Source organism: Mustela nigripes, chromosome 16, assembly GCF_022355385.1.
Source record: "Mustela nigripes isolate SB6536 chromosome 16, MUSNIG.SB6536, whole genome shotgun sequence".
Classification (NCBI taxonomy): Eukaryota; Metazoa; Chordata; class Mammalia; order Carnivora; family Mustelidae; genus Mustela; species Mustela nigripes.
This window is the reverse complement of record NC_081572.1, coordinates 32,046,758-32,074,574: the sequence shown is the minus strand read 5'-3', so window position 1 is coordinate 32,074,574 and position 27,817 is coordinate 32,046,758. Positions and strand designations below refer to the sequence as shown.

Here is a 27,817-nt window from a genome sequence, read left to right as displayed (position 1 = left end):
GGCCCCTTGCTGCAGCTGCTGTTCCCCAGGGCACCACACGAGGGCCCCCTACGTGGGTGGAGGCCGGCTTGTGTGCAGGAGGATTTAGTCCCACATTTGGAGGGGACAGGGGCTCCTTCCCCAAGGCCATTCCCAACACCCCTGTCTCTGGAGAATTCATCTAGGCTCCTGTCCCCAAATGCCATCTTCCCATGGCACAAAGACCGAGGCTAGACAGACAACGAACTTCCTCACACTTTGGGGCAAAGCCATCCCGACAGGTCTGTGGTCTCCCTGGCTGGCCCAAGATGGCCAGTCTGCCGCCAGAATGAAGTCTGCCAGGAGGGAGCCGAAGCAATTCCATTTTCTTCCTCTGTCTCTGTCTTCCTTCTCATTCTTTTGATTTCTCGGTCTCTCTCTCTCTCTTTGTTTCATCTCAAATCCCATCTTTTCTATACCTATCCTTTTCCATGGCTGGCTCTATCTATCCTACCACCTGGTCTCTGTCTCTACTGGTCTCGGGCTGGGGTTGATGTGGGGAGGACCGTCTGCTGCCCCCTCCCCTCTGTACAAGGAAGGTGCGGGGGCATGTGGGGACGAAGGGTGGGAGGCTACACGTAGCGGGTGGGGGTAGTACTGGGCTGGGATCCCACTAGGAAGAAGCTCTTCCCTCTGTCCCGACCCTGCCTGCTGGTCCAGCCCACCAGTCCAGCGCCATCACCATGGAAACTAGCAGCCGACTTCCTATTGGTGGGCGGGAGAAAACAGGGAGGGGGAGGGGAGGGCTGTCTCTCCCCTGTTCGACCCCCCCCCATCCTGAGGCTCGGCCCTCCTCTGCGCCCACCATCTCGGGGCTCCTGGACTGTAGTGGACCCCTGCAGTCCCTGGAGCTGAGGCCAGGAGGGACAGAGACTATGAGGCAAGCGGCCCACCGACCCAGACCTCCTTAGGACCAGCCGACTGCCCAGCGAGCGGGAGAGCAGCAGCAGAGAGGGGCAGGAGATAAAGGACCACAGCGGACGGCTGAGGATCACCCCCGCTGCTCCTGCACACCCCAGCCAGGCTGAGGGTCGTGATGGATGGCCAGACTCGCAGACGCTGACGGACACACAATGACACCGATGCACACAGCTGCACAGCACTGAGCTGCTCAGATACAACCAGTGACAGCGTCACACACTGCCACAGCCCTGCAACACAGACACCCACCCACACACACACACACGGAGAAACAACTGGTAACTCTGAAACAGGCACAGACAGTGACACGCAGAACCACTACCCTGACACACACAGGCGGGGGCATCCGTCTTCCAAACCCATCCAGGGCAGCGCTGCCCCGGACACACCAAGCTGGAGACACACGCCAACCTTCCCCCAGGCGCTGCTGCTGGTGGCCTCTGCACACCCTCCCTGCCCCCACGGGGACACCCTCGCTCCTCCATACACCGGCGCACACACAGCCGCGAGCAAACATAGCTCGCCTACCCCTAGCTTCGCCTCTGGCAGCTCCGACTCCTGCAGCCTCCTTTGTGGGTGAGGAAGAACGGCCAACCTCGGATGGAGCCTCGGTGAAGCCAGGAGCTCGGAGAAGAGGGGGGTCTGGCCTGGCATGACCCTCGCCGGCCCCTCTGCTTGGCTGGGTGATGTCCCCCGGCCTGGGTCCTGGGGCCCCTCGGCAGGATCATGGAGCAACTGACACCCCTCCCACGGCTGGGGGACCCCAGAGCCATGGAGCCATGGGCTCTTCCCGCCTGGCAGAGCTGGACTCCGGGCCAGGGGAGCGACCCCGGAGGCAGGACCCTAAGCATTGCCAACATTCCAGCAGCTCTGCAGGGTGGAGAGCTGAAGCCTGAGGAGAGCTCCCAGCCTGAGGGAGCCCAGAGCCCCGGGGCGATGGGGGGCACTGAACCCGAAGGAACCAAAACTGGGCTGCCCGGCCTGAGGCACCAAGCAGTGAGCTCCAGACCCAGCTGCCCGAGGCGGGAGGACGAGGAGGTGGAGGCTCTTCCTAAGGTACGGGGGTGCTGGGGAGGGCTGGGGTCTACGTGGTGGGGCCTCTCATGATGCCCTCCAGCTTGGGCACTATATGCCACCCCACGGCCTGCATCTCCTCTCCTGGCCTGTCTGTCTGGGGGTCCCTCTGTGACTGTATGGCTTGCCTTCACTGGGCAGGAATCTCAGGGGCTCCATTTTTTGCCATGTCTGTCCTTCTGACTCTCTGCCTGTCTGCTGCATCTGGCCCTGCCCCTACCCCTTCCTTCTGGGGTCTCTCTCTCTGATGGTCTATGTATCCTCCGAGAGTCTCTGTCCTTGGGGGCTGGAGGATCTGGGGGGTGGGGGTGGTGAGGGTTGTGGAGGTGCGTGGTGGACTCAGAGTTCGAGGAAGCAGATTCAGAGGATGGGGCTCAGTGCTGGGCTGAGTCAGGTAGGACAAGGCTTGGGGTAGATGTGAGCAACCTCCTATAGAAGATGGAAGGACCAGGGCTTTGGGGGAAGGAAGGGGACACAGGGCCCATAAAGAACCTGGAGGGGTGGGGCTGGGAGCTCGAGATGGCATTTCCCAGGAAGAGATGGGCAAAGACGGAAAGAACTCGGGACTAGCAGAGAGGGGACCAGGGATGGAGGAGGCCAGTGTGGGCCCCCTCTGGGCCTCCTAAGCTCATCTCTGAAAGGCCTGGGACATAGGAGGAGAACCTTCTCATCTCCATGTCTCCCTAGACTGCTGGCAGGCAGGATGCTTCCATATGGAGGGCTTTGGCTAGGGAGGGTGTGTTCCTGAGGTGCCATGCTCTGTCCTTCCCTGGGCCAGGGCAAGTTGAACACTGGCTGCGGGGACAGGCCTGATCTGGAGCTGCTGAGGGCCTTGGGGGAGCTGCAGCAGCGCTGTGCCATCCTTAAGGAGGAAAATCAGATGCTGGTGAGGCTTGGAAAGCAAGTCCTGAGTCCTGGTTGGAGCTGGGGGAAGGCAGACTCAGACACCCCAGCCCTCTGCCTCAGCAGCCTCCCCATCCCATAAACTCTCCCTCCAAGTGAGGGCTACCTGGAGGGGATATGATCCCAAGACCCAGAGAGAGTGAACCCCAATCTAGAGTTGCCGAGTACCCCACTGTGAGCCCAGGGGGTCTAACCCAAGTCCTGGACAGTTAGGATTGGGTCCATGGGGGTGCTCCCAACATGCCCCAATTCTGGCTGACCCTTGTCAGAGGAAGAGCAGCTTCCCTGAGACAGAGGAGAAGGTGCGGAGGCTGAAGAGGAAGAATGCCGAGCTGGCGGTCATTGCCAAGCGCCTGGAGGAGAGGGCCCGGAAGCTGCAGGAGACTAACCTGAAGGTGGTGAGGCTGGGAGGCTGCTGGATGGAGGCCGGGTGACCAGGGAGAGAGGGAAGCCCGACCAGGTCTGAGGGAGTGGGTCTTAGGAGGTGTGGACTCCTAACACCCAGGAAGCAGGAATGGGGGTGGGGGGACAAGGGGTAGGAAGAGCAAATGCTGGCTGGGCTGGGAGGCCGGGTTTCTGGAGTTACGGGGAGGAAGGGAAGGGCTGGGCGGGGAGTTCCTGAAGAGGCAGGGAGCAGGTTTCTGGATTACCACGTGCTGTTGCTGGCTGCAACCTCCCGCTGAGCTCATCTCTGGGTGCAGAGCTGGTGGGGGCAGGGATGAAGACCCATGACAGTGGCAGCCCTGAATTAGCAGCATCCTTTGGGCCTCAACTAGAATGTGGAGTTAACCCTCTCAGTCCTGTCTGAGGATTTGCTGGGATGGAGTCAAGTGAGGCTAGCCTTTCCCTAAAGCCCCCAATACAGGGGGTAAGCAGGAGGCCACACTTCCAGGTTTTCATCCTAACCCTCCGTTGAGAGGAGCTGAGGAGGGGAGATGTGTCCCAATCCTCAGATGACCATTGGCCTTACCCCTCCTCTGGCCAGGTGAGTGCCCCCATGCCCCGTCCTGGGGCCAGCTTGGAGCTGTGCCAGAAGGCCCTGGCCCATCAGCGAGCCCGGGACCTCAGTGAGACAGCCAGCGCCCTGCTGGCTAAGGACAAGCAGATCGCTGCCTTGCAGCGGGAGTGCAGGGAGCTGCAGGCCAGGCTCACCCTGGTTGGCAAGGTGCGAGGCCCGGTCACCCCTTCCCCACCAGCCTTACACGGGGGCAGCCTGCCTGGCTTGTGGGATGTGGACGAGATGTTGATGAGATGCAAATGAAGCAGGAAGGTGGAAGCTGCTGGGGAGTAGGTTCCCCTGGCAACGGCCCAGGTGGGAGCGGGGAGAAGGAGCCTGAACCGAAGGGGGTGGAGCCTCGAGTCCCAGACCTGGGAATCTCTGTGCTCCAGGCTTCGGGCTGTATGCCAGCGGGTCTCGCTGTATTAATCCACACATACCTCACACTTGCGTGAAGCGATGTTCACAAGGCATTTAGCACAGTTCCGGGCACACCGTGAGTGCCCAGTAAATGAGTTACCGTGACTGCACACGGGTTCGCGGAAGCATGTGGCCGGATAAGCATGCACCTATGACCAGGCATGTACGCAGGGAAGGGTCTGCACGTTTACGCGCGTCGGAGCCTCTCCAGCAAGGTGGGGGTCGGGTTCTAGCCCCGGGCGGTCAGGGCTAGGCCTGACTCCCCTCCCTGTCCCCACCAACCCCAGGAGGGCCCCCAGTGGCTCCACGTGCGGGACTTCGACCGCCTGCTGCGCGAGTCCCAGCGGGAGGTGCTTCGGCTGCAGCGGCAGATCGCCCTGCGCAACCAGCAGGAGCCGCCCCGGCCAATCCGGCCCTCCGGCCCCGCGGCCACAGCCAGAGCAGGGGCTCCCGCCCCGGGGGCCCCGGGAGAGGTGAGCTCTGGCGCCGGGGCAAGTATGGGGGCGGGATGTAGATGGGGGGGGGGGGGGCTCCGGGATCTCCCCCGGCACCGGCGCGCAGAGCCCAGAGGATCAGCCAGTGGCGTGCGCTCTCCGAAGGCCCGAGGGGGAGCTTTCCGGACCCCGGAGGGGAGGGTCGCCGGTACCTGCGCCGCGCCGACCCCGGCCATTCGGGGTCCGCCCTCCGCAGGCCTGCGCCCCGTCGCCCCTGTCGCGCAGTCAGTGGTACGGCCCGGCCGCAAATCCCCGGTTGCCCTGGCAGCGGCCCGGGGCCCAGCCCGCGCCGCCGCCTCCCGCCGCCGCCCTAGCGCGGGGACGCCCCCTTCAGCACCCGCCTGGTCCGCCAGGCCCGGCCCCGGCCCCCCGGGGGCGGCGGTGCATCCGCCTCGGCTCGACGTACGGGCGACCCTCCCTGGGCGCTGGGCTTCGGCAGCTGCTGTCGCGAGGGCTTGGGACCCTACTCCGGACCCCCAGAACTTAGAGGTCTGGCTCCTCTCCATCCTCTTTACTTGGGCGGCACCTAGGTTCCCCTCGTTCTGGCAAGAGGGGTGGGAGAAGGGGCACTACAGCGACCAAGGCCTCCGGGCGTGGAGCGCTTCTCGCACAGGTGTTGCCCCTCTGCCCAGCCCAGGGAGCGAGAGGCCCCTCCCGCCAGGAGCTGCCCTCCCCTGGAGTGGGCACAGAGAAACTCAGGTGCGGCGCCGCGGGCTGGGGGGAAGCTAGGGAGAGGGTCTGGCCCGGCCTACAATGCTGTAGGCAGAGCCGGGGCGCCGATGGTCTAGGATTCCTAGCTCAGGGAGCACCACATCCCTGGGGGCGCCGGGCGGTCTCCTAGCTCTCTGCCAGTCACTGAAGGACACCCGGGACGGTTATTGAGTGCAGCGCAGGGCTGCTGTTGGAAGCTAAAAAGGGAAAGCTTTGGCCTGGATAAGGGACCCATCTCCCAGGGCACACACGGGTCTCAGGATCTTGAAAGCAGTATGTCTAGAGGATGTAGGGGTGCCGCCTCTGCCCTCCCCCGTGAGCCGGAGCTGTGTGCAGGCAGCAGTCACTCTCTCTTCTGGAGCAGGGATGGCTTTGCTGACTGTGAGATGGGGTGGGAGCCTACCACACATAGGCCGGGCAGGGGGGCCGGCTGCCCTGGGGCCCTGTTCTCAGGTGCCAGCCCCCATCCCTGGGCATTTCCAGGCCACGCCCCAGGAGGATGTGGAGAACCTACCGGCTGTCCTAGGGGAGCCTGAGAGACAGCAGAGGGTGCAGCAGCTGGTAAGTCCCAGGTCAAGGGCTCGAGGCAACCAGTTGTGGGCAGGTCTGCCTTTCCACATGAGGAGCCCTTGGTTCTGACCCCACAGGAGTCAGAGCTCAGCAAGAAGCGAAAGAAATGCGAGAGTCTGGAACAGGAAGCCCGGAAAAAGCAGAGGAGATGTGAGGAGCTGGTAAGCTCCCAGGGGCCTCCCGGAGTCCAGCCAGGTGGTGGGCTCCCTCTCAGCTCTGCCTTCACCCCTCCTGTCCTTCAGGGCTCTTCTGCCCTGCCTGGCACAGGGTCCAGGTGGGGGAGGAAGGCTTTGTCTGGGAGGGCCAGGTCCTCTGTGTGGGGTGAGGAGGTGTGTGGGCACCGAGCCCCCTCCCCAAAGCTCCCCCGGTCTCTCAGGAACTGCAGCTGAGAGAAGCCCAGAACGAGAATGCCCGCCTTGTGGAGGAGAACTCTCGGCTCAGTGGGAGAGCCACGGAAAAGGAGCAGGTAGCCGCTCTGCCCATCGCCATGGGGCTTGGGCTTCTGCTGGAACCCTGGTCCCCGGGCAAGGGGGACCAGGGTTCCAGCCCTGGTCCCCTCTCCCACCACACTGGGCTCGAGTGTGAAGGGCACTGTCCCCTGGGTGAGGGAGCTGCTGGGACAAGGCTGACACACTTGGCTCCCTGCCCCTTCTCCAGGTGGAGTGGGAGAATGCAGAGCTGAAGGGCCAGCTCCTGGGGGTGACGCAGGAGAGGGACTCGGCCCTTCGCAAGAGCCAGGGCCTGCAGAGCAAGCTGGAGAGCCTGGAGCAGGTGCTGAAGGTGAGGAGGCAGCGGAAGTCGGAGGAGGGTCTCCGACCCTGGTACGAGAAGTAAATGGGACGGTCGAATGTGCCCCGTGTGGAGCACTGGGGTCTGAGGTCCAGTCCTGGTACCGCCAACCCCTTCCCTTCTTTGGCCTCGGTTTCCTTTTTAACAAAGGGTACTGAAACCCATAGGGTCTGAGGCTCTCTCATCGTAGAGCTACAGGATTAGTGGACAGGGGGCCCTGGCCTTGACCTCTTGTCTTTCAGCACATGCGGGAGGTGGCCCAGCGGAGGCAGCAGCTGGAGGTGGAGCATGAGCAGGCCCGGCTCAGCCTGCAGGAGAAGCAAGAGGAGGTCCGGAGGCTGCAGCAGGTGGGAGCAGGGGGCAGGGAGGTCTGGGAGGCCGCTGGAGCCCTCAGTCGTCCACTCATCCAGTGAGCATTTACTGAACACCCACTGAGTGCCATGTTCTGTGCCAGGCACTGGGCAGCAGTGGTGGGGAAAGAACAGGTCCCAGACCAGTCAACAAATAAGCAGATGCTCGAGTGAGATGAACCTCGCCACTGACGGGCCCAGGGGGGATATGACCGGGATAGGGCCAGGGGCCACTTTAGAGAGGGCGGCAGGGAAGACCTCTAATACCTTAAGGTTGAGAAGGAGCCCACCGAAGAGTGTTCCAGGTGGGAGAATCAATGGGCAAATGTCCTGTGGCAGGAAAGAGTGTGGGGCCAGAGCAGTGTGGCTAGACTAGAACCCCAGGAATAGGCAAGAATCAGATCAGTTGAGCAGCTCCACGGAGTGTAGGGGTTGGGGGAGTGGGTGAGGAGGCAGGTGGTCGGTCGGGTGTCAGGGCTGCCGCAGGTGGGCAAGGATGTCCACCTGGGCTACTGGGCTAAAGCGCAGGCAGGGCAGGTGGAAAGGGGGAGGACTTAAAATATATTTTGGACCTAGAATTGACAAGACTCCATAGGATTCTCGTAGCGCCCCTGCTCTTTTCAGCCATTTGCTGAGTAGCCCCTGAGGGACAGGCCTGAGGAGGCAAAGGCTGAAGGGGCCACAGATGTGAGAGTTAGGGAGTACTGAGTTCTGACTTCGCTTCAGGCTAAGTTTGGCTTGTGTGTTAAAAACATACAAGTGGACGTGTCCGTAGACAGTTGGACCTACGGGTCTGGAATCTTGGGGAAGCTGGTCATGAAGATTATAGAGTCATCGACGTGGCCAGCCGTGTGACTAGATGGGACCCCTGGGGAGAGAGTGAAGAGTGTGAGGGGGGGCCCAGCCCCATGCCCTGCAGCACCCTAACATTCCCAAAGGGCCAAAGACAGGGAGCAGGCGAAGGAGACTGAGAAGGAGCATCCCAAGAGGTAGGAGGTAAACCCAGAGGGTGGATGTCCCAGAAAGAGAGAAGCACTATCAGGCCTCCCTCTCCCTGACACTGTTACCTTCTGACCTAAGGTGTGGTTCTGGGGTGGGAGTTCGGTGGCCCTCAGCCTTCCCCTTCCCAGCTCCCCTCCCGCCCCAACCTTTCCGCTCTTTCTTCCCTCCCTTTGCCCTTGCTGCCCCTCCTCCATCCCTCTCCCTTTATCCTGTCCCCGTTCCTCATCCTCCCCCTCCCACATTTTGCCTCCTCCTCCATGCAGGCCCAGGCAGAAGCCAAGAGGGAACATGAAGGGGCCGTGCAGCTGCTGGAGGTAGGGTCCCTGCAGGCGGCCAGCGGCAGCACCGGTGTCGGGGGGAAGGCAGGGAAGTTCAGGGAGAGCTGGAGTGGACTCTGGGAGGTGTGTGTGTGTGGGGGGGGTGTGGGGTTGCAGGAAGGGCCCTTACACGCTCCAGAGCCCTGGGAACCACCCTCCACCATTGGCCTACTTTGGGCAAGGGCACAGCTGGGCAGGGGCTCTTGGGTCTGGGGGCAGCAGTCTCCCCCACTGCCACCCACCCCCAGAGGCTGCCTTCACCCTGAAATATCCTTCCGTTTAGGAACTGCCCAGTCAGTCGAGGGAGCCGACCAGGTAGTGTCCACTTGGGCCCTCTCTCCCTCCCTCCCTCCCTGTCTGCACAGCGACTCGCAGGGTGAGCCATTCTAACCTGTCCTCTGTGCTTTCCTTTCCTGCCACAGTCGACCCTGGATTCCATGCAGGTACACCCCCCGCCCCCATCCTCCCCGGGCTGTCCCTTCCCCTACACCTCTCCAGGCTGGCTGAGCTATGTCTCCTTCCTCAGGTCCAAGTGGCCCCTGCTCTCATGTCCAACAGAGGAGGGTGTGACTGGTAGCAGAGACCCAAGAACGCATAGACGGGTGGGAGGGGGTCACCTCCTCGACCCAGACCTGCCACAGCGCCTGGCAGACACGAGGCCATCCCTCCTCTAAAACCTAGCCTCTCAGACCCTAAGGAAGTTCATCACCAGTCTAACCCATGCTCCTCTTGACCTTGGCCAGAGGAGAGGCGCCAAATGTTGGGATGCTTCTGAAACCTGAGAAAAATTCCTTGAGAAATGGCTCCTTCCTGCCGCAAAGATGTCCCTAGCTCCTGTGGCGGGGGGGGGGGGGGGTTCTCTCTTAAGGGTAGGGATTTGGGTCACTGACTGTGGGAGGGTGACAAGCCGCAGAGCTGAGAAGGGACTGGCAGTGGAACGGGGAGTGGGTGCTATTCCTTTTGGCCTAGAAGCAGCTGGAAGCAGGAAGTACCACTGCCTGGAGTGGGAGGCACCCTCACTATTAAGGCAGTGGGGCCACCAGGCTGAGGGCTGGTGCCCAGGCCTAGGGCTGGGTGGATATGAGCTGAGGTCTAGTGTGGGCTCCTTCTGTGTGGACAGGGCACAGGATGGGACTGGCCGCTTGGCTGGGCCTGGTAGCTTATGGGAGGTCTTGGCCCAGGTCCGGGTTCGAGAGCTGGAGGAGCAGTGCCGCACCCAAACAGAGCGCTTCAGCCTCCTGGCACAGGAGCTCCAAGCTTTCCGCCTGCACCCCGGCCCCTTGGATCTACTCACCTCTGCCCTGGGCTACAGTACCCTTGGGGACCACCCCCCACCCCCCTGCTGCTGTTCCACTCCCCAGCCCTGCCGTGGGTCTGGCCCCAAAGGTAAGGTGGACCCCAGGGATATAAGTATGGAATCCCCAGGCCTGGAGCTTTTTTATAGAGCAGAGTGTTCGGAGTCAAAGAAGGCTAACAACTCACCCAGAGTCACACACCAAATTAGAGCCAGGCCTGGCTAGAACAAAGCTTTGATGGGGGAGAAATGAGCTCCTAGGCGAGGCTCTTCTGGAGTCTGGCCAGGCATTTCGGCCACTGCTCCTCTCCCCCAGCAAAACTCTGCAGTCAAGGCTTGGAGCTGGACCCTAGGAATCAGCAGCTGGTAGTATGGGCTTGCAAAGAGCTGAGCCGGGAGTCAGTCCGACTCAGGGGCCCCAGGCCCTTCTCACTTGTCAGCCCACATGATTCTGAGCATGCCACTAGACCTCTGTGGGTTCTGGTTTCCTAAGCCATAAGACAGAAAAATTCAGAGCACCTCATCAAGCTGCTGTGAGGATCATGTGAGATAATATATGTAAAGCACCACCACTTCCACGGAGTAAGTTTCCCCCAAATATTTCCCTCTTAGAACCATGGCTATGGAGGCCTTGACCCTCCTCTCCGAGCGGCCCCACCCTTGCTCCCTAGTCCCTCCTCAGGCCACAGACCACGTGCCATCTTCTCTTTAGACCTTGATCTCCCTCCGGGCTCCCCTGGGCGCTGCACCCCAAAGTCGTCTGAGCCTGTCCCCACCACTGTTACCGGGGTCCCCCGAAGGACGACCAAGAAGGCAGAGTCCCTCTCCAACTCCTCTCGCTCCGAATCCATCCACAACAGCCCCAAGTCATGCCCCACGCCTGAGGTCAGTGCTGCGGAGGGGCCGGGGGAGAGGGGGGGTTGGGGGGCCCTATCCTCCTCTGGTGTCCCCAGGAGTGGGGTGGCTGCTGGCCACTGAGGGGTCGCAAGTTGGGAAGTGGAGCCAGGCCCTGGGAGAGAAGGGCCTGTGGCTTCCTTGAAGGGCAAGGAGCTCAGGTGGAGGCTGCCCTGCCCTCCAGGGTCCCTGCAGGCCCTACTTAGGGGCTGCCCAGCTCCGCCCCTCCGGGGCTTAGAGAGGCCCCAGAGTACGGAGCTGGATGGAGGGAGACCCTTCGGCGCCGGGATCCGTGTAATGAGACTGTTCATGCGAGTGTCTGAGGCACAAGCAGATGGTTGTGTGGGAAAGAGCACAGGTTCTGGGATTCCCTTCCCAGCTCTGTTTTAGGCGAGTCTCTGACCTTTTCTGGGCTTTGGTTTCCTTGTCAGGATTTGGGATCTAATAAAACCTGCCTTGTAGTATTGTCATGAGAATTACATGAGAAAATAAACAGAAGAGCACTACTGCAGGGCACACATTTATTATCAAGTGCTGGATACCTTGTCCCTCTCTCTACCTCCCAAACCTCAGAAACGGTGGCCTTGGGGGGGCAAGGGTGGCAGGTCTGGAGTGGCCCAGCTGTCTGTGGTTGTGGAACCTGGTAGAACCCAGCCCAGCCTCTACTGCCCCCTTGTGGGCAAGGAGGACAGTGCCGTCTTTGGCGGTGTGGTTGGGGGGCCTCCCTACTCCCCGCTCAGGACCCTCCATGCAAGGACTCTTCAGCCTCTCTCTTCTTGCCTCCAGCTCTCCCCAGTTGAAGTGCTTTGCTGTGTTTTTCCCTTAAAGAGACAAACTGCCATGGATCGCCCACCCCACACGGGTGTGGCTGGATGGCTTCTGCTCAGATGGGGAAAGCAACCTTACTGGGCCCATGCAGTAGAGGCCAAAACTCAGGAGGGATCCAGGTTATTCTCACTCCTCTTTGCCAGGGCAGTGGGGCTCTGCCAGGGCCTGTGGGCCCAGGTGCTGATTCAGAAAACATCAGGGTTTATTGCTGCTGGCCTTGTCTGGCAGGTGCTCTCTATCCCTTCTTGAAGCAGTGGGTCCTCTGGCTCATCTTGGAAACCTGCCTGCATTGCCATTGGCCCTGGGTCCTGAAGACGACTGGCCCCTTCTGTTTGTCCACAGGTGGACACGGCCAGCGAGGTGGAGGAGCTGGAGGCAGACAGTGTCTCCCTGCTCCCAGCAGCATCCGAGGGCAGCCGGGGAGGAGCCAGGATCCAGGTCTTCCTAGCACGCTACAGGTGGGTGCCTCCCCCTGCTCCCCATTTCCCTAGTGTTTCGGGTGCGTGGGAGGAAGGGACCAGGTGAAGAAGACAGAGGCCTCTGGAGGTAGTGGCAGTGGTACGGGGGTCCTGGTTGGACGTGTCCTCTCAGCCTAGTTGGACTGGGTGGGCACAGGAAGCACTCTCCCTGGCTCATGGTGGACCACCAAGGGACCATAAAGACCTCATACAATGGGAGAGAGTAGACGGGACACGAAGATGGATTGTAGGTCCTCTTCCTTCTCCGCACCTCCTTCAACAGCTACAACCCGTTCGAGGGCCCCAATGAAAACCCAGAGGCAGAGCTTCCTCTTACTGCTGGCGAGTACATCTACGTCTACGGCGACATGGACGAGGATGGCTTTTTTGAAGGTAGAATGGTAGCAGCGCTGTTGTGTCCGTCCCCCCTGCTTTCAAGCTCTTCTTCCCAGAGACCCCTCACCCCATGCCCCAGACCCTCTCCCCAGCGTGCTCAGCCCACCAGAACTTTTCTGACTCTGCTAAAAGGCAGCCCCTGGGGAAGGGACCTAGGCAAGGGGGTAGCTGGTCTGGCCGCAGATCTGCTTCAAGCAGGGCAGGACAGGGCCTGCCGCCGTCTGCATACTGGATGGCGTCACAGGGAATTCGGGCTCAATATGCTTTTGTGCTACCGGACAGGGCGGGGTGGTGCCTAACTCCAGTGACATCAGAGTCGGGCGAGTGGCTTAGATCTGACACTGGACTCAGCCGGTGTCAGGAGGAGGAATGAGGGTCCAGAGTCCAGGAAACGGAGTTAGGAACTAGTCAGCAGGTGTCCAGGCCCAGGTGGGGCGTGGGCTACAGGGCAGCTCTCCAGGGCTCTTTGGGAGCTCAGGCAATGGAGCAGCTGCCCCGTGACTGAGACTGGACACCAGGGCAGGACCTGCCAAAGAAACGGTCTCCGGACACTTCCCAGGTGGCCCTGGCTGCCCGGCAGGGAGAACGACGCCATGCCTGCTGAGCCTGGATTGTGGCGCAGGCAGGGCAGGGGGTCTCTGGGAAGAAGAGCTTGAAACCACAGACAGGGATTTAGGAAAGAAGCCAGGTCTGAATCCACAAGGCCCAAAGCTTGGGGTTTGGAAGGCTGGGGCTTCGAGCCCGCTCAGCATCCCTTCCCCGGGCCCGGAGGCTGGTCCCTGAGTAGCTGCCATGAATGATGGTGAAGAGCTGAGCTCCCCAGAGATGTGCATTAACAGAAGTGGGATTAAATATTTCCCAGGAAAAAAACGCTTTTTAAAAGTGAAAAATACTCAGAGCCCATACCTTTTCTTGAAGGGGGGCAGCCAAAACACAAAATAGTAACTAACCACAAATTACTAGAATTGGAACTATTCCATCTGGGATAGACTTAAAGGCCTGGAGACAGCTGGGCCCAGGATGCCCTCTCCCCACCCCCTACCCCTGCCTCCACCCCTAACAGACTTAGCTAAGTGATGCGTTTGTCTATGCCTGGTGCCGCCTGGACCGCTGCCCGAGGTTTGAGCCTTGGGAACCGGGACCTGGCTCTGGCTGGGGCTCCAGCACCAGCCTTTCTGGGCAGTGGGTCTGCTTGGTGCGAAGCCTCCTACCTTTCCCATCCCGTTTCTTAGCGTCAGTGCTTATACTGATGTCCTCAGGCTGCCAGACCAGGTTACACGCTGGCTGGCATAAAACAACAGAAATGCTTTCTCTCACACTCCTAGAGGCCAGACATTTGAAATTAAGGTGTTGGCAGGGCCTCATGCCCTCTAGAGGCCCCGGGGAGACTCCATTCCCCATTCCCAGCTTCCGGTGGTTTCCTAACTTGTGAGCGCGTCACCCCTGTCTCTGCCTCTGCAGTTCCATTGCTGCCTCCTCTTCACTCAGTGTCTTGCTCTGTGCATCTCCTAGAAGGACACTTGTTATTTGATTTAGGACCCATCCATGTAATCTATAACAATCTCTCCTCAAGGTGCTGAACTTAATTACATCTACAAAGATGTTTTTCCCATATAAGGTCACAGCCACAGGCTCTAGGGATTAGGATGTGGACATGTCTGGGGGAGGTCACCAGTCGACCCTCTCCAAGCGCTTACAGTATCTAAGTCATTGGAAGGCACTGTTGTTTCTTCAAGTTTCCTTACGTTCTCTCATTCCTAGCATGAGCAGAGAGTGAGGAGGCTGGGGAAACTCACTGGCTCTCCTGATGCTCAGACCCATTTTCCTCTTCCACACCCTCTTCCTTAAGCTCAGGCCCCTACTTCCCCTTCCTCCAAATAAGGCCCAGCAGCCCCCAGCCTGTCTGTTCCCTGGGAACCCTCTCCCTTCTCCCGAATTAGCTGTGACCTGACATGCTGCGTGCCCAGTTTCCTCCTTCCTGGGCATCCCTCTGTTGTCACGTGTTCAGGGGAACATGCAGAAGGTAACAGAACCTATCTTGGGTCACTGCCTGGACTGGCCGCCAGTCATGCTCCTAGGCCCCCAGCTTGAGGTGGGTCCTCATCTCTTCTAGGACCCGCAGGGAAATCTTCTCTAGCACTCAGGTCTTTTGTCCCTAGAATTGCTTCCGTTGCCCTGACCAGGTGGTGCTTCAAGGAGTTCAGTTTTCCACGAAGGGAAGTTGAAGGGTGCCCCGTCCACGACTCCTTCGGCCTTTGTAGTAGAAACGTTTTCGAACGCCCTGAAAGTTGAAAGAATGATATGGTGAACACCTGTATCCTCATCACCTAGATTCAACGGTTGTTAACATTTTGTCATATTTACTTTCTCCATCCGTAGATTAAAAAAGAGAAATGAGGTAAAAGCAAGTTGCAGACATGGTGACCTTTTGCCTAGCCACGGTTCAGCGCACATCTCAGAAAAGGGACCTTCTCTGACAGCTTAGCACCGCCTAGGCTCTTGTTAGAAATGCAGACTTACAGCCCTGCCCAGACCTAACTAAGTCAGAATCTGCATTTTAACAAATCTCTAGGCAATTCCGATGCGCATGAAAATTTAAGAAGCGCTGCCCTCTCTCACGGGGCTGTTATCGCTCCTGGGAATATTAGCAAAAACTCCCTACTGTTGACTGTTCTTGTCTTTTAAAAAGTGCTCACAGATAAATGTTGATTTGAGTCAAATGCTTAAGATCATGCACTAACCGAAGCTAAGATGCATTTATTGGACTGGTTTTTCTCTACCTCCTCTCTGTCTTCCCCTTCCCTGCCCTCCCTCTGCCAGGGGAGCTCATGGATGGCCGAAGGGGCCTGGTCCCTTCCAATTTTGTAGAGCGTGTGTCCGACGATGACCTCCTGACCTCCCTCCCTCCGGAGCTGGCCGATCTGTCCCACAGCTCAGGCCCTGAACTCAGTTTCCTGAGCGGAGGAGGGGGTGGCGGCAGTAGCGGGGGCCAGAGCAGTGGGGGCCGCAGCCAGCCCCGACCTGAGGACGAGGCTGCAGGGGACGAGCTCAGTCTGAGCCCCCAGCCTGAGGGCCTGGGTGGGCCCCCTGCTGTGCCTTACCCCCGCAGCCTGGTGGTACTCAGGCAGCTTGCCCACAGTGTGGTGCTGGCCTGGGAGCCACCTCCTGAGCGCCTGGAGCTACGGGGCTACCATATCTGCGTGAATGGGGAGCTGCATCAGGCCCTGGGGCCAGGGGTGCCCCCCAAGGCTGTGCTTGAGAACCTGGACCTGCGGGCCGGGCCCCTCCATGTTTCTGTGCAGGCCCTGACCAGCCAGGGCAGCTCTGACCCTCTGCGCTGTTGCTTGGTGGTGGGTACCCAAGCCAGGGTGGGACCTAGCCAGCTGCGGGTCCACCGATTGACGGCCACATCTGCCGAGATCACCTGGGTACCCGGCAACAGCAACTTGGCCCATGCCGTCTACCTCAATGGGGAAGAGTGTCCCCCTGCGCGCCCCAGCACCTACTGGGCCACCTTCTGCCATCTGCGGCCTGGGACCCTCTATCAGGCCCGAGTAGAGGCTCAACTCCCACCTCGAGAGTCCCGGGGACCAGGCTGGGAGAGGCCAGAGCAGCGGGCCGCCACCTTGCAGTTTACCACGCTCCCGGCAGGTAGGCAGCCTGGGGCTCCGACTTGGACTTGGACTGTCTGGAGCACCCAGAAGGCGGGGCTGTGGGCGTAATGGGGGGGGGTGCCAACTAGGCTGCTATCTCGAGGTGAGTGCCCGCATCGCTGGGTCTTGTGCCCTCCTCCTTCCAGGCCCACCCGATGCCCCCCTGGATGTGCAGATTGAGCCGGGACCCTCCCCTGGCATCGTGGTCATCAGCTGGCTCCCAGTAACCATCGACGCTGTCGGCACCTCCAACGGTGTTCGGGTCACAGGCTATGCCATCTATGCCGATGGACAGAAGGTACGGCCTGGGGACTCTGCCTCCCTGTGCCCTGGGAATAGGATGGGGGCCTCTCCTTGCTGCACTCAGAGGCTGAGTCTCCCCAGCCTGGCACACAGCTGCCCTGCCCCTGGTAGGTGGGCGCCACGGAGCCAGCAGATTGGTTGAGGGCCCGGGCTTAGGTAGCAGGTGACTATAATTCAAAAAGCATGCCACCAACAGGGCCCTGTGGCCAGGGGTGGTGTTAAGTGAGAGGAGACGCACCAAGGCTACCGGGCAATGCCTGGCAGGACGCCAATGTCCACTGCTGCCCTCGTGTCCTGACATGTGGCCCTTGTGGCCTCCATTCCCCAGCTACGTCCCCTCTACCCTGCAGATCATGGAGGTGGCCTCACCCACGGCGGGCAGCGTGTTGGTGGAGCTGTCCCAGCTGCAGCTGCTGCAGGTGTGCAGCAAGGTGACTGTGCGCACCATGTCACCCCACGGCGAGTCCGCCGACTCCATTCCAGCTCCTGTCCCCCCGGCCCTGGTGGCTGCCTGCCTGCCAGTCACCGTCTCCTGCCCCTCACCGCGGCCAGGCTCCGAGGCCAGACTACCCCTTGCTCCAGCCTCCCCCGGGCCTGGAGACCCCAGCTCACCCCTCCGGCGCCCTGACTCGTGTGGAACTCGTGAGCCCCCTGGGGGCCCCCCTGCCAGAGAGACACCAAAAGGATCCCACGAGGAGGAGCCCATAGTATCTTGCTCTCAGGTACCATGCTGGGGGAGGGGGGAGCAAGGGGAGGCTGGGAGAAAAGCCTAGGTCTTGGGCCCTTTCTCAGTGCCTGCCATTCCAGAAGGAGGCTGCAGCAGCTGTGTTGGGTGCCTCAGAGGATGGGAGGGCCAGCGAGCCAACGGGGGGTGCGAGAGCTCCTGACCCTGCAGCTTTGCCACTGGCCAAGGAAGACGCTCTCCGGGCACCCTGCTCCAGCCAGGGAGCACTGGCCCAGCAGGTGACCTGTGCTGAGGCCTGCCTTGGAGGAGACACAGGATCTGGGCCGAGGCCTAGGGCTGAGGTACGGGGTTGGGGACACTCTGGGCCATCTCAGAATTGGAGCCTGCCTCCCTGTCTCTGCCAGCCCAAATCTGGGGGATCCTCTTCATTTATTTTCTGCTCTGGTCTACGCTCCAAGTTTGCTGCTTTTTCACTTCGTGTTCCCAGATGTCTCTTCTTTTTGGCTACTATCCTTCTTCTCACCACACCTCCCTGCCCCCACCCTGTGCACACCTCCCATTTGGGACATGACCCCCTCCCCCTCTGCCAAGGGACCCCCGTCATTCTGGCTGGGGCCGACCCTTCCAGAGCCCCCTGGGCCTCCTCACACCCTTCCCTCTCCCCTTCTTTGTCTCCCCTCTCGCAGAGGGAGGATGCAGCAGAGCTCGGGGGCCGTCTGGTGAACTCCCTTGTGGACCACGGTCGCAACTCAGATCTCTCAGACATTCAAGAAGAAGAGGAGGAAGAGGAGGAAGAGGAGCTGGGTTCTACGACTTGTTCTTTCCAGAAGCAGGTTGTTGGCCACAGCATCAGGGAGAATGGGGCCAAGGTAATGGGGGGAGGAGGGGCTGGTGGGCCCTAGACCTCGGGTTCCGGGGCCTCTCATCACCCCCGTGCCAGCAGCTGCTCCAGCCACCACTGAGTGCCAGCAACATTCTAGGTGTGTGGCCTGGGCCCTGTCCCGTGCAGCTGATAGGAAGTTGCTCAGGACTGGCCTCTGCCTTCCTGGGAAGAAAGAGGATGAGGAGCTCTCTTCTGCCCCTTCTCCTGCTCACCACATGCAGAGCCCCAGCCATCTGAGATCCCTGCTGGGAGCTTCCAGGGAGGGCTGGGGAGGCCTCTCTGCTGTTACAGGAGCAGTCTGCTCCCCGTCCCTCTGTCCCTCCGGGCCCCAGCATCCAGGCAGCCTGTTGCTTGGGTGTGTTCCCCAGTTCCTCCTCTGGCTGTGCTCTGGCTGTGCTGTGGGGCTTCGGGCCAGTCCCCTCTCTGGTCTTTCCCCTTGATGGAAGCTGAGGGAGGGCTATGGGGTTCCCTGCAACCCCTGCCCTCATTGGAGGACAAAGGTCACAGCTCTCTCCTCTTCCCATGAACCTCTCTTCCCTGCTGCCCTTCCCCCACCCCAGCCCCAGTCCCAGCCTGAGCCCTTCTGTGAGACTGACAGCGACGAGGAGATCTTGGAGCAGATCCTGGAGCTGCCCCTCCAGCAGTTCTGCAGCAAGAAGCTTTTTAGCATCCCCGAGGAGGAGGAAGAGGAGGACGAGGAAGATGAGGAGGAGGACGAGGAAGACGAGGAAAGGCCAGGGACAGGCTGTTCTTCCCGAAACCCGGGCCCACCTGAGCCGGCAGCACTGGGGCTGAGCTGTGATAGCAGTCAGCCTCGAGGACCCGGCCCGTGTCCCTTGTCACCAGAGCCCTGCAGGGCTGGGGACCGCCTGGAAGATGTGCCTGGACTAGTGGGCGGAACCAGCCGGAGGCGAGGAAGTGGCTCCCCCGAGAAGCCCCCAAACCGCAGGCGGTCCCCAGATCCCCGTGAACACTGCAGCCGACTTCTCAGCAATGGGCCCCAGGCCTCTGGACGACCAGGCCCCACACGGGAGAGGGGCAGCCCCACTGTGGGCGAGGGGACCAAGGGTGTGCCAGATACTGGTGGGAGAGGGCGGCCGCCCCCTTCCCGGAGGTGCTCCCGTGGCCGGGCCCCAGAATCTAGCCTGGCCAGCTGCCTCTCCCCCAAGTGCTTGGAAATCAGCATCGAATATGATTCTGAGGACGAGCAGGAAGCAGGCAGTGGGGGCATCAGCATCACCAGCTCCTGCTCCCTCGGAGATGGGGAGGCCTGGGGCACAGCCCCCACGGGAAGGTCCAGGGGGCCTCTGAAGGCTAATTCGGGCCCCAACCCCTACCCACGCCTTTCGGTCTGGGAGAAGGGGGAGCCAGAGCGGAGAGGCCGCAGTGCGACTGGCAGAGCTAAGGAGCCGCCGTCCCGGGTCCGTGCCCACTCCCCACCCTGGCAGCCCCCTGCCTGCTGCCGCCTGGTGGCTCTGCTTGCTGCCCACCAGCCGCTCCCATTCCACGCTGCCGCCTCCATCCGCAGAGGTGGGGCTGGGCCTCTGGGCTCCCTCCCCTTCCTCCTCCCACCTACATTCCACTGCTTTGCTGCTTCTGCTGACCGGAACTGGGACGCACAATATTCTGGGACCGCTAGTCACCAATTGCCGCCAGCCAGCCCCCCACCGCCTGTGGGCAGGGTGGCCCTTTTCTCTGCTTAGCTATGTCTTCTGGACACTGACCCTGAGAAGGGGCTCGTCTCTCTCACGCTCCTCCACCAGCTCCCAGAGCTGACCTTAGTCCCCTCTAACTGCACTCATCTGCTGGGCTGGCTGGAGCCAGGGTCTCCCCTCCCGCCTTCCTCCCACCACTGGGGTGTCCGAAGTCTCCGCAAGACTGGCCAAGGCTCCAGGAGAGGAATGTTGTGCCCCCGCTCGGCTGTGCTGCTTGTGCTACGGGGCAGAGCTGGGGAGCGTCCGCGGGGGCCTGCCCCTGCTGCACTGCCCATCTGTGGGCCAGTGGCTCACTTCTGCTGTCTGTTGCCCTCTCTTTGCAGGCAACAGAGACTGGGGAGCCCAGAGGGCAGGATGGCTCTGGGCGGAGGGGCCCCCTACGGAGAGGGGTCCAGGCCCCCAGGGCATGCACCACTGAGTTGGGTGAGCACCTGATGGGAGCCGGGCTGGGCTGAGAGGACCTCTCCTAACCCGACCCTTTGGCCAGAGCTTATGGTCATTTCTGTCTCCACAGCCCCTTTGAGGAGCCCCCCAGAGGAAGCGATGGTTTACCAGGACCTGCCTGTCAGGGTCTTTGTGGCTCTGTTTGACTATGACCCTGTGTCAATGTCACCCAACCCCGATGCTGGGGAAGAGGAGCTCCCCTTCAGGGAGGGCCAGATCCTGAAGGTGACTGACTTACTGTGGGCCCCCGGTTCTCTCTCCTCTCCTGTCCTGGAGGTGTCCTAGCCTGTGTGGGTGAGAACACAGCTTCCAGAGCCAATTGATGACTCTGCTGCTTGTAGCTGTGCAACCTTGGGTAGATGAACCAGCCTCTCTGGGCCTCGGTTTCCTCATTGGTAAAATAGGGATAATGGTCACGTCTGCCTCACAGAGGCGGCCGAGGGTCAGGTTCAGGTTCAGTACATGCAGAGGACGTCAGCTGCCCGGCACACAGCACAGGCTAATAACCGCTGCTGTTAGCGGTACAGTTTCTGCTGGGTCTCCAGATATTTATTGAAGGCTTTTTGCCGTTGCTCTGAGGTTACAGAGACCTAGTCAGGGGTGGGCTGGGGGAACGGATGTGTAGGCAGTGAGTGACGAGCATGTGAAAAGGGCCATCTTCTCTCATCCCTCTGATCCTTATTCTTAGTTCTTTCCCCGTTTCCCAGTTCACAGCCCGCACAAGGGAGAGCGTTCTGCAATCCTGATTGGGGTGCTGCAGAGCTCAGGGCCTGGGCCCCAGGGAGCAAGCTGCCCTGGCCTCCTGAGACAACTGGTCTCTCCTTCAGGTGTTTGGGGACAAGGATGCCGATGGCTTCTACCGCGGTGAGGGTGACGGCCGCATGGGCTACGTCCCCTGCAACATGGTGGCCGAGGTGGCTGTGGACAGCCCCGTGGAGAGACAGCAGCTGTTCCAGAGTGGTTATTTGTCCCTGGATGTTCTCTCTGAAGGCTCAGGTATGACCTGCGGCTGTCCCGTACCTACCTCCCCTACCCACTCCCCCACCTCCAACTCAGCCCCTCCTGAGCAATTTGTATGTCCAGGGTGGCCGGGAGCCTCATCCATGCAGAGTCCAGCAGAGCCTGCAGCCTTGCAGAGACTGAGGCCAGTGTGGCCCCAGCAGCAGGCTTGCCGTGTGGAGCAGGGGTCTGCTGCAGAGGGGCTGGGCCACGTAGTTCAGATGCTGGAGCTTAGGAATGGGAGAGGAATGCCCTTCAGAGACTTGAGCATGAGAAGCCAGGCACAGATCAAAGAGGAGATTCCAGAGTCACTATCCTATTCCCCCTCCCCTGCCTCAGTTTCTTTCTTACATAATACTTGCTTTTCTGGATCAGGGAATGGTCCCTTTGTCTACGCTACGGCCCGCACAGCTGGGCCTCCCCCCAAGCCTCGCCGCTCCAAGAAAGGTGGGTGAGACCCCCTTCTTCGTCGGGGCCTGTGGGGATGAGTGGGGGTGGGGGGCACTGCTGGGCTCTCTGGGGAGACACAGGCGGCGTTTTGAGCCGGTAAAAGGAATTAGGGCAGACCTTCATCCACATCCATTCCCTCCACTGGGGGTCTCCCTTTTAATGGGAGCAGGGAGCGGTCTGCTGGGACCTCTGCTCCAGATCGCACCCGACTGCAAATTCTATTTGGCCTGGAGCAAGTCACTTACCTTTCCTGGGTATTAGTTCACTACCAGACCCAAAGGGCTTGGCTCCGCTCTCAGAACATTTGTGTGATGCTGGACACACTGCCTGCCCCGGTCCATCCCCAGCCTGGGATGATGAGAGCAGCAAGGGGCAGGGCTCACTCGCATGTTCTCCCCACAGCTGAGGTGGACAGCGCTGCCCAACCCTGTGCAGGTGAGGGGCTGGTCCTGTGCTGGGGACACTGGGAAAGATGTGGGGCTGGGTGGTGCTTCCGGGCTCCTGCCAGGGGCTGCAGCTAGTGGAGAGGTGGTGAATAGGGAGTCAGCAGGCCTCCAGTATGGGGAGGGCGGTATGGTGTAGGGGGCAGTCCAGAGAGAGTCCCTAGGCCTCTCCCCCTTTCCCTCTGCAGGCCACATCCAGCACGTCTCCTCTGCCAGCCTGAAATCTCCCCGAACCATGGTGGCTGCCTTTGACTACAACCCCCGGGAGAGCTCCCCCAACATGGACGTGGAGGTGAGGACCCACAGAGGGAGGCCAGCCAGGGGGGTGGTGGCAGCACCTGCTCAGGGCTCACACCTCCTCTTGGGCTCTCCACAGGCAGAGCTGCCTTTCCAGGCTGGGGACATCATCACTGTGTTCGGGGACATGGACGATGATGGTTTCTACTATGTGAGAACATTGGGATATGCCCCTCACCCGCCCTTTCAGGGAGGGCTTCCTAGAGCTAAGGAAGGGGATGAGCTAGGGTTCCTGAAGAAAGCCCAGAGGAATGGGCTGAGTCACTGCCCATGACAATGATATTGGTCTCATGTTGTTTCCCCAGGGGCTCCGGGGCCAAGGGGGTGGGCCTGAGGTATCTTTCCTGGGCTCAAGTCTCACCAGCATCTCCTCCCCAGGGGGAACTCAATGGACAGAGGGGCCTGGTTCCATCCAACTTCCTGGAGGGCCCTGGGCCTGAGGCGAGCAGCTCTGACAGGGAGCCTGGGACACCCCAGGCTGAGAGCCAGGTCAGTGAGGAGCTGGGCTCCCAGCTCAGCAGTTGGGGCTGTACCCTGCCAGAGTGGTGGGGTGGGGGGACCAGGACAGTGTCATGGGAGGGGAGAGATGAGCACTGTGCCCAGGCTGAAACCGCCATGGAGAGCCCAGCCAGGGCCAGCTCCCTCCCAGTATGTGCCCCTCTCCGCAGAGGAATGATGGCTGTGACCCTGACCCCTGGCCCATCTGACCCAGCTGCCCACACCCCCTTGCTGATGTAGGTGAGGGGACCTCATGGAAAAGGACCCCTGGCCCCCACACCTCTAGCTAGTCATAGCCTGGGTTTCAGGGAACTTCCCACCCTGTCAGGTCTGTCTCCCTCCCAGGTGCCTTTTAAAGACAATTGCCCAGCAGGGCCCAGCATCCCGGGTCCTTGTTCCTAGAGCCTCCTTCTCCTTGCAGTGGGGGAATACAGTTACGCTCCAGTATCACAAGGCAGGGAGTGGGGGAGGAGGCCAGGCCCCAGCACTCCCATCTCCAGGATTTCCAAAGGCAGAGGCTGTGCAGAGTTCCAGTTCGTGAGAGCTGGGTGATCTGGTGCCTGGGCAGGGAGCATGTGGGTCAGTCCGTAACCCATCTCCTCTCTTTGTTCCCTGTTCTTCAGAGAACGAGGAGGAGACGAGTCCAGTGCTAGATGGAGATAGATATAGAGAGAGAGCAACGTGTAAGTGGGGGGCTGGCCCCCTCTGTTCCTGTGAGTCCCTGCCCCTTACATCACCATCATCAGATAGCGCTCCTCTGTCTTCCTTACTGGAGCCAACCTGGCTCTTCTCTCTCCCAGGGGATGCTCGAGGGAGATCTTGCCTCGAGCCAGATCTGGGTGTAGGATCATTGTCCCCTGCCCCTGCCTTTACTCCGGGCAGTGCCAGCTGTTATAGGAATACATGTCATTTTAGCATTCCCTGCCCCGTGTTAGTGGACCGCTCGTGTTCTATAGCTCCTGCAGCTATAGAAGATTGTGTCCGAGCCATATCGTGACTCCTCAGTATATTATGATACCATATGACTATGGTCTTATAATATTGTGATTATTATTGGTGACCGAGGCATGATACAGCAATGTCACCAGTAATAATAGTCTCTCTGCCCTTGTCCTCTGCATCATGTCCTGTTGGGGAGTCAGATGCATGATTTTACTTCTAATTCTCAATTTTCTCTGTTGGAGGGAATAAAAGGCGGTGGGGGGGTGCTTAAACAAAATCCATAGATAACCCCAAACCATTCATCTCTGGGGTTCAGAGACCCAGTTCAGTTGTTTCCCCAGCAACTCCTCCCTCCTGGGATGTTACAGGAGGAGCCCTGGGAATGAGTGGGAAGAACCCGGGGCTCTCTGGTTGGCTACCAGTCCCGGCTGGTTAGCAGTAGACGCTTAGACTTCTAGGTGCCAAGAGACCTCTTTGGGGGAAGGCCCTGCCACATCATCAGAGCTCTGGGTGGAGTGGCCCCAGGCTGGGCAACCAGCTCCCCTGCCTCTGGCCTGGGCTCCAGTGGCTGGCTCTGGCAAGTAGGGGGTGCGGTTTGAGGAAGGGGAGTGGGGGGCAGGGCTGGGGAACACATGGGCTGGCCAAGACACAGGAGGTCACAGTAGGGATGTGGGAATGGGGAGCAGAGATAGGGAGGCATCCTGGTGGCCGTCCTATTTACTCACCCTGTCCTTTAGACCCCTAATGGCACGATCTGGGTGGGCCTGGAGCAAGGGGAGCCCATCGCGGTTGCCAGTGGAGTTCGGAGGAGCTTCATAAGGGAGAAATGCTAACAGAAGCGGCATGGCAACCTCCGGAGCTCGTGAGGGGCCCTGAGTGATGCCCTCTGGCCCAGGCTCCCTGCAGCCTTCTCAGAGACCATTTAAAGAACAGTTCTCATCTCCTCCTCAGGGAGTGGGCACTGCCTCCACTCCCTGACGGAGCCAGGGGTCCGCCTCTGCTGTCTGTGAGGCGGCACAAGAACTGCCTTCCACGGGGCAGGTGGCTGTCCCTAAGTGGTCCTGGTCCTTGCTCCCTTTGCTGCGAGGGGCTGACGTGGGGGAACTGGGGACACTCATCCCAAGGGGCAGGTCCAAGGACTCCGGAGCTCTGTCAGCCCAGTACCCTATAGAGATGACCCAGAGAAGGGGAAAGCCTTGCCCAGGTTCTGGAAGCAGATCTGGACCTTGTCCCTTCTGACTCCCAGCTCAGCGCTCCCTCAGCAGCCTCACACGCATTGGCCTCTTTGAGCTCTGTTGCGGGGCAAGGGTGGGGTGGTGAGGGCTGTGTTTCTTGACCATAGTCTGTGATGCAGAGGGCTGCAAGCACTCGGTTGGGACAGGGAGTCAGGCCCTGACTTTGACCCTTTTCTCTCGTTTTCCAGGACTGGGCCCACTCAACTCAAGGGCCCCCAGTGCCCAGAGGCTGGCCCTGGGCCCCTGGCCCTGGCAGCTTCCCCATGGTTCAACTTGGGGGTGCACAGGGCACAAGCGAGAAGGTGTGGGGTCTCCTCTCCAAGGGAAAGCAGCTCCTGAGGAAACTGGGCTCTGGGAAGAAGGAGTGATGCTGTGGCCCAGCCTGCAGGCAGAAGCAGCACCTGGGGCCCCCAGATCACTGGGAGGGTAGGGCCCTGGACGCCCGTTCTTCTGAGTTGACACTGTGGCACTTGGACGGCAATCAGAGACTCGGTGAAGGTCAGAGCTGGTTCTCAAGGATGCGTCCTCTGGATGCAGGAGGGGAAACTGAGCTGCGGAATGAGGAAGAAACTTGGTCAAGGTGGCGGAGCACCTCAGTCACAACCAGGACCTGTGACTCCCAGTCCGCCCACTTCAGCCTAGTTTCCCGCCAAGTTCTGCTAGTCCCTTCTTTGGTCCTCCCCCCTCTTGATGGCTCTGGCTATCCTGTTAAGTCTTCCTCCCCCTGAAGGCAAGTTTGCACTGGATTCCCCAGAGCCCCTCCTCCCAGGAGGCTGGCGGGGCAGAACCCTGTATATATGTACATACTCAGTGCCTCGGTCCAGCCTCGTCCACGTCGCTTCTACCGCACAGGCCCAGGAAGGAGAAAGGCCATGCCAAAGCGGGCCTTCCCCCGCTCCATAGTGCTCCACCCCTCCTCCCTGCCACCTGACCTCCTGGCCCCTGTGTGCCCCACCCCCCCCAAAGACCTGGGGGCCAGCGGGGCAGAAAGCAGGAGTTGGGTTTGCCTTATTTTGCTCATCGGATTCAATTTCTCTTTTGCATCATTCTCCTCTGGTCCCTGTCAGAGTCTGGGGGCTAGGGAAGAGGACAGATTTATGCAGGTGTTTTCATACATCCCCTGTTCAGAGTGGGGTAGACAGCTCCCCACCCTGACCCTCACCAACCCCTCTAACCCTGTGGCCGGGTGAGTGTCTCTGCATGTTTCCTTCACTGTGGTGGGAGATCGTTCGACTGAACCCCCACCCTCTGCCTCCGTCTCCAGGGGTGTGGAATGGTGGGGGCATTTGTTTAAAAAAACATTTTATTATAATAAAGTCTATTTTCACAAAACCCATGCTGGGCTCTACCTGGGACAAAGGACACCTGGAGAGGAGGGTCATGCTGAGCTTTGGACTTGACCTTAGAACCCAGAAGTTACTCCTGAGGACGACTGGGGTAAAACCAACCAATACCAAGATGACCAAGCTGTGCTTGGGTTTCTTTTCTGAAGAAGATGGTTTGGCGGCCTCCAGAGTCCCTGGTGGCTGGGGCAGGGTCCTGGCAGGAGGCAGAGATCCAGCCAGGGGATGGTGAAACCCAAGAGAAGGCTCAGGTCCCAGGGCAGTCCACTGATCAAACCCCGCCATGCTGACTTTCCTGTGCCAAATGCATAGCCACGATAGATGGATGAAAAACCAACCAGATAAGCGAGCCAACCATAGAGTTCCACCTGAAAGTCGGGGGGGGGGGCACTTTTAATAGACCAGAACAGCAGGAGTCCAGAGAGGACAGGCTATGTATGGGAGACCTGCAAAGGAGGGTGTGTGCAGGAGACCTGCACATCGTTCCATGCCTAGAGGAGATGCAGACCCAGCCCAGAACCCCCCATCCCACCCTGGTGCTGCTGACGGCTTGAGGAGTCCACATTCCAGGTGGGGAGCAACTAGGTTTGATGGGCTGTTGCACGTTCTTCCTCCCCAGGGGTGCAGGGGCAAAGCTGAGGGTGTCTGCCCTTAGCTAGAAGGGTGGGAGGGGTGGTGTGGGTCAGAGACCACGTGGTGCTCTGGGCGTTGACAGCAGGAAGCATCACTGCCCAGGGTGAGGAGCTCCCCAAGTGTGGCACCTTGGGTCCCGCCCCTCTCTCCCCCAAAACCCTCCCCCTCACCAGCAGCCTCACCTACCCTGCCTGGGAGGGACTCTCAACTCCGAAGGCTGAGACACAACAAACAATTGGGACCATGTGAACAACGTTGAGTCTTCTGACCTATGAATGAAGTGCATCTCTCTATTCTTTAGGTCTTCAAGTTCTCTCAGGAATGTTTTGTTTGTAAGTCTTGCACATCTTCTGATTTATCCCTAATTATTTCATATTTCATATTTATTCCATAAATCTTCTGATTTATCCCTAATTATTTCATATTTTTGATGCTATTATAAATGGCATTGTTATTTACAATTTTAATTTTGGATTCTTTGTCGTTAGTATATTGGAACACAACTCATTTTTATATTTTGGCCTTGTCTGCTGCAACCTCACCAAACTCATATAGTAGCATTTTTGTAGGTTCTTTAGAATTTTCTACATATGTGATCATACCGTATATAAAGACAGTTTTACTTTGTCCTTTCAAATTTCAATGCCTTTATTTTTTTTTAAGATTTTTTTTTAAGATTTTATTTTTTTGACCGAGAATACAAGTAGGCAGAGAGGCAGACAGACAGAGAGAGGAAGGGAAGCAGGCTCCCTGCTGAGCAGAGAGCCCAACGCCGGGCTTGATTCCAGGACCCTGGGATCATGACCCAAGCCGAAGACAGAGGCTTTAACCCACTGAGCCACCCAGGTGCCCCAGTGC

General features: G+C 59.7%; 1 protein-coding gene across 8 annotated transcripts; it reads left to right on the top strand.

Moving 5' to 3' along the window:
• Positions 1-808: 808 nt before the first annotated feature.
• On the top strand, positions 809-26,310 carry TSPOAP1 (TSPO associated protein 1). 8 transcript variants are annotated; one of them, XM_059380181.1, is made up of 32 exons: positions 810-1,995; positions 2,792-2,899; positions 3,186-3,314; positions 3,902-4,081; positions 4,621-4,806; positions 6,022-6,099; positions 6,186-6,269; positions 6,485-6,574; positions 6,766-6,888; positions 7,140-7,244; positions 8,513-8,563; positions 8,989-9,009; positions 9,748-9,952; positions 10,573-10,745; positions 11,925-12,040; positions 12,324-12,433; positions 15,257-16,087; positions 16,236-16,387; positions 16,743-17,114; positions 17,200-17,418; positions 17,764-17,946; positions 18,521-19,381; positions 19,999-20,098; positions 20,190-20,344; positions 20,947-21,115; positions 21,494-21,565; positions 21,971-22,003; positions 22,200-22,303; positions 22,388-22,459; positions 22,687-22,797; positions 23,430-23,489; positions 25,172-25,263. In XM_059380181.1, the coding sequence occupies exons 1-31, from the start codon at positions 1,666-1,668 to the stop codon at positions 23,457-23,459; spliced, it is 5,553 nt and encodes a 1,850-aa protein (XP_059236164.1). In that variant the 5' UTR covers positions 810-1,665; the 3' UTR covers positions 23,460-23,489; positions 25,172-25,263. The 8 variants fall into 8 exon arrangements, with proteins under 8 accessions (XP_059236159.1, XP_059236161.1, XP_059236158.1 ...); XM_059380176.1 differs by lacking the exon at positions 23,430-23,489 and having other exon boundaries at positions 809-1,995; positions 3,186-3,311; positions 25,172-26,310; XM_059380178.1 differs by lacking the exon at positions 23,430-23,489 and having other exon boundaries at positions 809-1,995; positions 17,764-17,910; positions 25,172-26,310.
• Positions 26,311-27,817: the final 1,507 nt, after the last annotated feature.